Here is an 11152-nt window from a genome sequence, read left to right as displayed (position 1 = left end):
AGAGAGAGAGAGAGAGAGAGAGAGAGAGAGAGAGAGAGAGAGAACCATTTTGGTGCAAATCTGTCATAAACAGAAGAAAACCCCAGGCTGTAAATTCTTCAGTTGTTACCCACGTGACCTTCTAGAAAATAATGAGTAAGAGTCAGGCTATAGGACTTCGGAGGTCTCACTCTTGCAACAACCCATCACTATGATGTGCTGTACAAATAAATGGTGTTCTATGTGTGTGTGTGTGTGTGTGTGTGCGCGTGCACGCACTCACACGTGTGTGACTGTCTCACCACTGAGTTTACTTGGTTATACCAGTTTGTCGACTGTTACATTTGCTGTCTCTTCACGGCAGAACACGGATAACGACAGTCCGTGCAATCTAACAACACGCGAACCTTTTGTTCCTTGCCCCTATTCCCGTGGCTTTGACATAGCAATGCAGTTCACGGCCTTCTTTGTTGTCTGTCTTGTGTTTTCCAGGTGGCTTGTCTAATATCTTGCGTTTGCGTCCTTATAGTCATCTACGCAGTTGGACCTTTGCTGTACTGGCTGCCCATGGTACAGTATTGCTTTTTAATGATATAGTTCTGGACTTTTAATTAGAATTATTGTGCATTAAATATCCTGGGAGAATAAATACAATAACCCCAAATCTGAAAGCCATTTTACCTAAGTGAAGGTTGGAAGGATGGACACATTTCATGAGGGAGAACAGAACTAGGAATAATCTCATGAAGAGTAGACTTCCGGGACTCGGGGTGTCGCTCGACGTCAGAGCACTAACTAAGCATGCGCAGATTCCTTGGTTTGATCCCCAGCAGTGGAAAAAGAGAGGCTTTCAGAGAATTCTCCAGAAAGTGCGGGCTGGAGAAATGGTGTGGAGAACAAAAATCCACCTCCCCAGCATAGACACATCCTTTGTTCTGAGGGCCTCCACGCTGGGGTTGAATCTACCTCTACATAAGCCCCGGGCTCCCCAGCGATCCCGGGTACCAGGCCAGTCCTAGCCTCTGGGTTGGGAGAGTCACCGTTTCCATACGATAACTGCTTAGTACTCAAGTTCACTTTTCACGGGTATAAGCATCTCTAGGAGAAACAGTGACTACTGTCAGGACCCTGTGAAGAAATATATGAGACAAATGTATAATTTCTGTAACAAACATATTTCAAAACACAGAACAAGTAAAAGGAACCTCCAGCCTTGTGATATTCTCCCTCATAATTCACTTTCTTTTTCCTATCTGTTCTTTTCAACTTGATCAGTTTTAGCCAATGATTTTCTAAAATTGATGTTGTATCCCTAAAGCACAAAATAAGTTAATTTTAAACAAATATTACATTAACTTAATTGGTGACAGCTTTTCTCCACAATTTACTTTTTTTTTTTAAAAAAACAACAACAACAACAACAACATTGAAGTCTTTGTCCCGTTTCCTCCCCAACCTGTCTTTTCTCGGCAGTGCGTTCTTGCAAGCATTATTGTCGTGGGACTCAAGGGAATGTTAATACAGTTCCGGGATTTAAAAAAATACTGGAATGTGGATAAAATCGATTGGGTGAGTAGCATTTTGACCGGACATTTTCCTCTTTGGCTGAAGCACATGCTACCAAGTACACGCTAATACTTGCATTGGCAGCACACACACTTAACCGTTTGAGGCTTGCGTCTGCCTAGTTAGGTTTTCACAAGTCAAATGAAAACATGAACACAGAATTTTGTCTGATTCTGTTTTTTTTTTCCAATTTTGTCTTATTTTGATGACTATGTACTTTGATAAATTTCAAAGACAGAGTAGCTAATTTGAATGAATCGAGGGTCCCCAATTTAAATTATGGAATGATTTTTGAAGGCAGAGCTTACTGAGAAAGTACACACTGAGAAATACGATGAACTATCGTGTGCATGAAAGCCCAGCATTAACTGTATGGACACAAGGTGGGTCTCAGTGGTGTCCACATTAATGCCAAAACGTCTTACAGCTTGACTTCCAAATGGATTAAACTGCGGAGAGGATCACGTTAATAAGATACCTCTGGGAACAGAACAGATTAGATAACACTAAACACTGAGAAAGTGTGTTTTGGCTAACAGAAATATTTAGTGTACTCAGATTCTAGAGAAGCCGGCCTCCGTAAAAGCATCTCGAAGTCCTCCCTCTCTCTGGGGCGAGGGAAGAATTTCCTGAGTAGCCCCTGCTCCGCCCTCATGGCACTCGTCCTATTGAACTGTCCCTTCTGGCCCTCTGTGCGAGGAAGCTTTGGGCACGCTGGCTCTCACTTCCATAATGTCGCCCGTGTGTCTCAGCAGAGCACAGGCTCAATGCATGAGGGAGGCATAGGCCGGTAAATCCTCAACCTTCTTGACACCATTTGTTCAGGAGGAAGGCACAGAAACATGTATTGTTCACCATGAGTTTTTTTTTAAAAGACTAGTTTAGGAATCACTCATCTCTTCTTTGTGTGTCATTATCAAGTAGTTTTCTAGGAAATCTCATGGAGTTTATACTCCCTGAGACATTTCATTTTGAAAATACTGATCATTTTATATACCATAAGAAAATGTCCGGCTGTCTAAAACGCTTTCCCTCAGGGCCTCTTAGAGCTGGCTGTATTTTCAGATATTGCTTAATTAGGTAAAGAAGTCACAGACAATGTAACTCTTTTATGTGAACGTGCTTCTCTAAATTAATACTCCATGACCTTTATTCTTCCTGCCCACAAAGTTCATTTTTTACTATTTCTGTGGCTTAGGGTAAGTATAAAATTTCTGTGAATCTCATGTTTGACCTCAAGGTAGGAATTGGTTGCACTTGAATATTGTTCTGCAAATATATGATCTGCTTTCTCCTTCGTGAACCGTATATTTATCAGGATTTTTATTTTTCCTGTATGCAGTGTCTTTAGATTTTCTTTTCTGTTATGTATGTCTAGTTATGTTTATCCTGCTTTACAACCTTAAATACTGTTTTTATATGATTGTGTTCTTATTTGCAATCAGTTACTTTATTTAGTTTTTCCAGATTGCTTTTTTTCTTCAAATTTTCTATTTTTTTAAAAAATAAGTGTAAGTGTATGCTTGGAGTTCCCTGTGTATCATGAGTCCCCCCCTCCCCCCCGACATGTTTATTGCACGCCCAGCGCTTTGGCTCTGTCGCAGGGCTCTCTTTTCCTTTCGTTGGCTGAGTGTCTCAGCGGTTCGTATAGGACTACACGCAATGTGGTAGCAGCAGGAGCTGGCAGGTAACCTGGTGCAGCCGGCAGTTCGGAGTCAGGCATGTTTGCTTAAGATATGTCCCTAGCTGAGAGGTGGATGCTTGGTGACGTGACACAGTCACTTCTGCATTCTGTCTTCTGTCATCTCTAGCTTTGACTGTTAGTTTCGGTTGTCAATGTCAGTGAACTGAGAAACCCGGAGATTAGTAAAGTAAACTCTGGGTGTGTCTGCCATGCTGTGCCCAGAGAGGATGAACTAAGATGCAAAGACTTGCACTGAATGTGGAATGGATCCCCAGCGCTGAGGACCAGGTGAAGAAGAAGGCCGTTAATACTCATTTTGTCTCAGTGATGTGTGTAGTGCACCACACCCGTCTATGCTCCATGCACTACCATACAGTTCGTGAACCGGGCAAGAGGCTGGAGTTTGAAACACACAACGACATACAGAGACACAGGTCATCCTTAAAATATGAATACCTTCTTTTATTGTGTACCAGAGCCTCTTATATAGAGATACTTAACCAATAGCTACATCCCAGCCAAACTCACCAAAACCCAGTCCCTGTCATCAAAAACTCCTGAGAGTCTCGTGGTCAGAGCAGCTGTAAGCTGTCTCAAAGCACACACACAAAAAAAGTTGTTTACAAAAAATTCAGGATCTGGGGGTTCACAGCTGCCAACAGATATGAAGTGATTTGCAAAGCAAAAATTATGTAAGAAGTCACCACTTTAAAAAACAGAGGTCTTGCTGGGCAGTGGTAAGTGCACACCTTTAATCCAACACTCTGGATCCCAACTCGCTGGAGGCAGAGTCAGGTGGGTCTCTGTAAATTCAAGGCCAGTTTGGTCCACAGAGAGAGTGCAGGACACCCAGTGCTAGGCAGAGAAGCTCTGTCTCAAAAAACAAACAAACAAAAATAAAAAACAGCCCCGCGGTGGTGGCACACACCTTTAATCTCTTCACTCGGGAGGCAGAGGCAGGTGAATCTCTGTGAGTTCAAGGCTAACCTGGTCTACAAGATCTAGTTCCAGGACAGGCTCAATAACTACAGTGAAACTCTGTCTTAAAAAAACAAAACACGACTAAAAGCAAAAAAGCAACACAAAGAAACAAAAAACTCTCTGAAAAACCAAAAACAAAGCCAAGCACTCTCCCCCCACAAAACCCCCAGAAGTCTTGTATGTTTTTTTTAGTTTTGGACTGATTCTATCTATAGTTGTGTGTAAAACTCCTACAAAGAAATGAGGAAACAGGAGTCTACACGGGAGTTCCATGCACACTTTAGATCTGAGTTGAGAAGCTAATCCAGTTGTATATAATCTCACTGGTACTCACCATCAAGTGGCTGGCTTGATCTAGGTCAGGAGAGTAAAGTCATTCCATGGCTGCTAACCTCTTGACTCATTGTCTTGAAGGGATGAGAACAAATGTCTCCTATAGTTTAGTTAGCTTAAGGTTAACTTGTGTTTAGGGGTTATGGTTCCCAAGCAATTCTTTGAAAAAGAGTGTGAGTGCTAAGAGCTTACTATTTCCTGAAATCTGTGATACAAAACTGATATTTGGGCCTTTATTTGTTACAGAACACTGTTGGGACTTACTCTTTTTTTAGGGGGGGCAAACAAGTTTATTTAAGGGAGTGAAAAAATAAATCATAGCCTCCAGTATTTCAAGAATTATCTGTCTTTGGGCAAAAGACTTACAGGCTAGAGGAATTTTTATTTCATGGGTCTCTTAGGCACAGTAATTAAACCTTAAAAACACAACAGACTCTCAGAAGACTTTGCACCAAACACAGCACACTGCCTGTTTCTGAAAATAAAGTTGGATTGGCACACAGCCACACATACCCATCAGTGACATGTTGTGTAGAACCACTTTTACCTCACCCTGGCAGAATCAGGAGCTCTCAACTGAGATCTAAAATATTTCTTCTCTGGCCCTTTAAAGTTTGCCAAGGCCCTCTCACACAATCGGTTGGTTGGGTTTGCCTGGTCTGGAATTGTTGGACTAGTTTATTATTAATTTACATTTGATAACATTAGCTATAAAGTAACCAGAGGAAATTGCTAATCACTTGGAGAGTCTGACCTGTAGAAGATGATGCTGTGGTTGTAGAGCTATACTTTTATATATGACTATATACCAGACTGTGCTGGGATGCTCTAGACAGGTCACAGTAGGTCACAGATGCTGGGAAGGGGCAAATGGGAAAAAGGCAGTGGGGATGTAGTTGAGAGAAGAGGACAGAGAACAATACAGAGAGGGAAGAGCGAAGGACCATAGACTTACGGGCAAGCTCAGAAGGGAAAGACAGGTAGGTGGAGAGAAGGGAGTGAGGAGATAATCCCTCAGCCTTAGGAGGGGTGTGGGACAGAGCTGTCACCAAGATTTTATACTATCTTTTGGCATTTTGGTGTTTAGGTTTTTAAGTTCTTCATATATTTTGGAGATCAGCCCTCTGTCAGATGTGGGGTTGTGAAGATGTTTTGCCATTCTGAGGGCTGCCGTTTTGTCTTGTTGATTCTGTCCTTTGGGGGAACTGTATAAATAAAAGATTTTATACAATCTTTAGGTTACAGAGTGGGTTTTCAATCTTTCACTCATGCATGACATGAATTATGTTTTTGAAGGTACTTTAAAACACTGACATAGAAAGAAACCAAGTTAGAATTGCATTGATAGGCAAAATGGTATACTTATTTGAGGAAAATAATTTGAAAATAATTATTCATCTAGAATTTTATAAATATAGGATTTTATGTTTAGAAGTATAACGTTTTTAGATTTTGTAAATTATTTTTGCTTTTGAAGGTATTTTTTTATCACTAAGTTTAGAAACACCCACCTTTTTTCTTGTTGCAATGATAACTGTAAGTGGTCGGTAAAATTACAATAAACTTAAAATTACAATGAAAAGAAAATTTGTTTTCTTAAAAAAATCTCTGAAATCCTTCTAAGAATTAAGTCCACTCTGATAGTGTAGCTTTTAAAGAAGTGGCTTTAATAAATGATCTTTCCAGTAGTTGATCTAAAACCACTGGCAGTGTTGGTTTCTTCGGTTAGCTTTATGCTAGGCTTTACTGACCTTGAATAGTAGCAAACAGTATCAGCTGTTTGTACAGTGATCACAGAAAACAGGAAGTTGTTGAGAAGGACAAGAGACCTGCGAAGAGTTGCTTGCACTACACTGTGTTCAACAAGAAATAGCAGGGCATTTGGACATACTTTTGTGCACATACATATAGGTCTGATATATAGTACTTGAGTCTTGAACTAAGGGTTGGCATTCCTACAGGTTAAACAAAGAGCATCTCCTCTTCTACCACTTAGAGTATGACGGAGCCACGGCATGGTTCTGTATTTCTGCATTTCTATTCACATTAGATAATATGCCAAACCAGATGACCGGAGTTCGATCCCTGAAACCCACATGGAGAGGTTCTACTCTAATAAGCTTCCATCTGGCCTACCATACTCAACTTACATCATGGTCTCATCTTGCATGTCCTCTGCCACCCTGGCTCTCTCTTTTACAGTCACAGGGGCCAGGGGAGGGAGAGAGGGAGGGAGGGAGAGAGAGAGCGAGAGCGAGAGCGAGAGCGAGAGCGAGAGCGAGAGCGAGAGAGAGAGAGAGAGAGAGAGAGAGAGAGAGAGAGAGAAGTGCTGTTGAGTACATTTGTGAAGGACGTGCAGCTCTGAGGAAAATGAGAGAGTAGCCGTGTCTCCTTTCTCCCTCGTCTCCTTAGGGCATATGGATCAGTACTTACATATTTACAATATGCTTTGCTGCCAATGTGGGCTTGTTGTTCGGTGTTGTCTGCACCATAGCCATCGTGATAGGACGCTTCCCAAGGTAAGGCTTTATTTAAATATTGTTTCCTTTACTCCACAGCAAAACACGTGATTTATAGTTGCCTTTATTTTTACACAATATATATTGTTCTATAATTTAATATCCTCTTGCATCCGGTGGGGAAGCAGAATTTGCAAAATATTTTACTTATATATGATATATACTAATACCGGTCATAATAGAAAGAATCATCAATATTGTAACAGCTCGCTGAAATAAACCAACTTAAAGGGACAACTTTGTTTTGCCTACGACTTTGGAGGTTGCCTTGGGCCTGAAGTGGCCCAGTGCTTCCAAGGTGGAAGTGAGTAGTGGAATAAATCTACTCCTCCTAAATGTCTGGAAAACAAAGAGAGAAAGGGGTTAGGTGCCCATGTCACCTTCAAGGGCACTCGTCCAGTGATATAGTTGCCTTCTACTGTCCCTAAACTCTTAAAGGCTCTACTGCCTTCTGAGCAGTGTCAGCTGGAACCGAGCCTCTTAAAGTCCAAACTGCAACTAATTTCATAGGGTTTTCATCATTTGAGAAATTACATGACCACTTTCACTTTTTGAATCTGTGTCATTTGCTGCGGAACTCTTCATTGCTTTGACTGTTGACTGCACATGGTCAACCCCGTCACCTGATTTGAACAATTCCTTTCCTGAATTTTCAGAGGTCAGCTCCTGACTGTCACACTCCATTAGCATGGGTCCCCTGGGATTATCTATAATAACTTTAAAAAGTAAAAATAAAATATGAAATATGCTTTCACCTCAAATACAACCTCAAATTTATCAACCTCAAATACAGATTGTTATCATAGTTTTTTGCCACCTTTTTTTTTCTTTCCACTCAGACACCATATAATCTTTAGCCCTTTCTCATTTCATAGGTTTTTTTTTTTAATCTTTGTAACTTTTTAAGTTTGGAGCTATGGGATTCTGGGTGGAATTAAATAAGATAAACTCTACTTACTAATTTTTAGTGAGATACCTCAGTTGTTATTCTCTACAAAGTGTAGATTTACCAATATCTTCTAGACAAATCTCCATAGAGTATAAACCACATAATTTCTAATTTTTAAGATAAACCAAACTGCTGCTTTTGATTCTTCTCTGCTAATATAGTGATCAGGAAATGACTCATAACTTTCATCTGCCTTGAATTTAGGGCAAAGACTTTAAGCATAACAAACATGAAAGAAGTGGAAGTTAAGGTGAAGACAGAAATGCAAGATGTAAGTCCAACTCCCTTTCTTGCACAGGTGTTAACGTTTGTGGATGAGACAGCCTTGAAGGTTATCAACTTAGATAAAAGATGCTGTTTGACAATGTCATTCCATTTTAATGTCATTCCATTTTTTATAGATATTGGTTTCCAGAGGTATACATGAAAGCACCACACAGGACAGTGGACATGCATTAATCAGAAGAGGAAAAGAATAACCTCTTTGAATTTAGTGTCTAATTAAATCACATTGTGGTTCCTAGAATTTCAGTTCACAGTTGACTTCTGGGAGAGATTATTTCAGGAATCTGTAAATGTCTTTTCCATTACTAGATTGTATAAAATAAACCAAAGTGATAGCCTTTTCTTCCTTAGGTGATAAAGAAATTTGGGGAACAGAAAAAAAAAAAAACCAAAAACCAAAGTCACTCTTACACTGCTGCTGTAACAACCTAGTCACTGTTGGGGAATATGATCAGACAGACGCATGCATGAAATTCTCAAGGAACTTTTAAAATGCTCTTTGGAAATACAGTGATACTAAATTATTAGCTGAGATTAATTAAGTCTGAGGTGCTTTCTAGAATGTCAGTAGGCATGGAATTGGGCAGAGTGGAGTACTTTCATTAAAAGGCAATTTACATAAACCGATTTGCCTTGCTCATGTGTAAGGGTGCTGTATGAGCATTGGAGTTCTTTCACACTGTAAAATTTGAAGTTGTTCTTTGACAATTTCATGCAGGCTTGCTTTCACCTTACCCCCTCTTACCACTCTCAACTCCATGAACCCATCCCTTGCTTCACTTCCTTTCCCACTTCCTCCTCTTCCTCTTTTGTGGCCCACTGAGTTTAGACAAGGGTCTTTGTCTGCAGCTGTGTACCAAGCACAGCACCCACTAGGCAGGAACGGGCAGTTCTAGTTTCTTGTTTTAAAGAATAATCAGAAAAGTTTAAAGTGGGGGGAAAATAATAACAATGTAAGTGTTCGCTTGAATCATTTTTGCCCATTTTTAAGAGTTGACCTCACTTTGAACCTGTTTGATAAATGTTTGGTTAACATTTTCTCCTTTATTTTATATTCACTTGCTCCCTTGCCTTATGATTCCCTTCAGAACACAGAGAACTGGCCTCCTTCCAAGAGGACCAATGTCAAGGTCTTTCCAGGTAGCCTGATGACAGGAAGTAACGTCAGGAGTCTTTCTGTGACACCCAGGAGAATGGTTTGTTCTTTTAATAAGAGATTTACTTCACAGAGGGCTGTGTGATTCAAAGCCTTGGAGGGTGTCCCAGGCTCGAGTGTTCAAGCAAGTCAGCCTTTCTTTTCTTTTGATTTTTCCATGGGAATTTAACCTAGAGTCCCATCATCCCCTACTGATGTCTTCATCTTCCAGATAGAATATGATTTTAGGTTGACGAGTTTTCATTTTAAAAAATGCATAATCCTTGCCTTCTTGGGCCAAATATAACTTAGTGTGAATGAGAGATTTTTTTAGGACAGATACAAATGCTAGAAATTTCTCATGTTCTCAAATCTTGGTTATTTCTTTTATTATCCATTCAAGTAATAACTTTTGCTCATAAAAATCACAGTTTCATTAAAATGTTACATCTCAGTAGTTTCCTAATATTTTCCACAAAAATAAGAGGTGTGACTATGATTGAACATAATTTGCATTAAAGCTGTTGAATGAAAATTTTACCTTACTAGAATTGTGCAGAATGCCCATTCTAACTTGGAATATCTCTTCTCATTCAACAAGCTCAGTCTGCTGAGAATTTCTTAGTTGCAGCAACCATTAAACCTGATGACAGTATGTGACAGACCTAAACATTAACGCTTTATTCTCAGTTTCTAAGTGGTTGCCTCTCGATTAAAAGTTACACAGGCAGCCAATTTTTTTTTTGCTTCCTTGTGTTGTTTGTTACAATTTCCTCATACTCCAGATTGAATTTTTTTTAGTTTTCTAAACCCTGAAATATATATTATTTCAAACGTTTATTTACAACATGAGCAAACAATGAGGTCTGAAAATTACCCACATTACCTAATTCTTTATTTCTTATGCGTGCATGCATGGCTATTCTCTGCATCTCTTCTTCTATGGGATTACTAAAGCCTGAAGGAGTTAATGCCTTGCTTGGTTGGTAAGGAGCTCTCATTGCACAGGATTGGCCATCTTCTCAATCAGACACTTGTCTCAAAGTCACAGAAAAGGAGGTTTTATCGGACAGCACCAAGTGCTGTCAATACTATCTGAGCAGATGGGAAAAGTAGGTATAGTTTGTGTCAAGACCTTTTCCTCTCCCTTTCTGCATCTTTCACATATGGTCTGGCAATGCAGTGTAATCCCCACTGGTCTAGGAAACCTGTGTTCCAAGCATGGTCTCTCATGGCTTTCTTACAATTAGGACTGCTATTTATTTAAAGTCCTTTAGCTAGAGAGGAGCTTACATCAGTGTTAGATAAAGGAATAAGAGTTGACGCCTTGAGAAACATTTTCAGTTGTATTAAAACTAATGAATTCAGTAGCAGGGCACTTGCCTAGCATGAAAGGCTCCAGTTTGACCCACATCATTGTGAAAACAACAGTAAGTTAATTTTAATTTGTAGGCTGAATGGAAGAGGGACTTGGTGGGAGGTGGGCAATCTAGGCTCTCGGCTCAGAGGACCCACTGAGCAGAGAAGTGCAAGACACTTTCTGAAAAGCTGTGAATGTCTTCTGTTACTGATGATTCTCAATACGGAAAAGTGTGTATTTCCTTGATATATGTGGTATTCCGTTAAGACTCGTATATAAATTTCAATAACAAAAGTATTAGTTAAGAAATTGCATTCATACTTGATATACCATGGCTGGTTGATATCCATGGGTGGCCGGC

The 11152-nt window shown here is 40.0% G+C and overlaps 1 protein-coding gene across 3 annotated transcripts in view; it reads left to right on the top strand.

Moving 5' to 3' along the window:
* The window catches only part of Slc26a7 (solute carrier family 26 member 7), a 107341-nt gene that overhangs the window by 81701 nt on the left and 14488 nt on the right, over positions 1-11152 (top strand). For 2 of the 3 annotated variants that reach the window (XM_026786546.1, XM_026786547.1), the window contains 5 exons: positions 472-549; positions 1453-1548; positions 6956-7062; positions 8216-8282; positions 9385-9492. In XM_026786546.1, coding sequence (XP_026642347.1) covers positions 472-549; positions 1453-1548; positions 6956-7062; positions 8216-8282; positions 9385-9492 — 456 coding nt within the window. The remainder of the gene's footprint in view (positions 1-471; positions 550-1452; positions 1549-6955; positions 7063-8215; positions 8283-9384; positions 9493-11152) is intronic. The other variant, XM_005362327.2, reaches the window with a different exon arrangement.

The sequence above is a fragment of the Microtus ochrogaster genome, linkage group LG5 (assembly GCF_000317375.1).
Source record: "Microtus ochrogaster isolate Prairie Vole_2 linkage group LG5, MicOch1.0, whole genome shotgun sequence".
Taxonomy (NCBI): Eukaryota; Metazoa; Chordata; class Mammalia; order Rodentia; family Cricetidae; genus Microtus; species Microtus ochrogaster.
The sequence above is the reverse complement of the archived record's forward strand: the minus strand, read 5'-3'. Positions and strand labels throughout refer to the sequence as shown.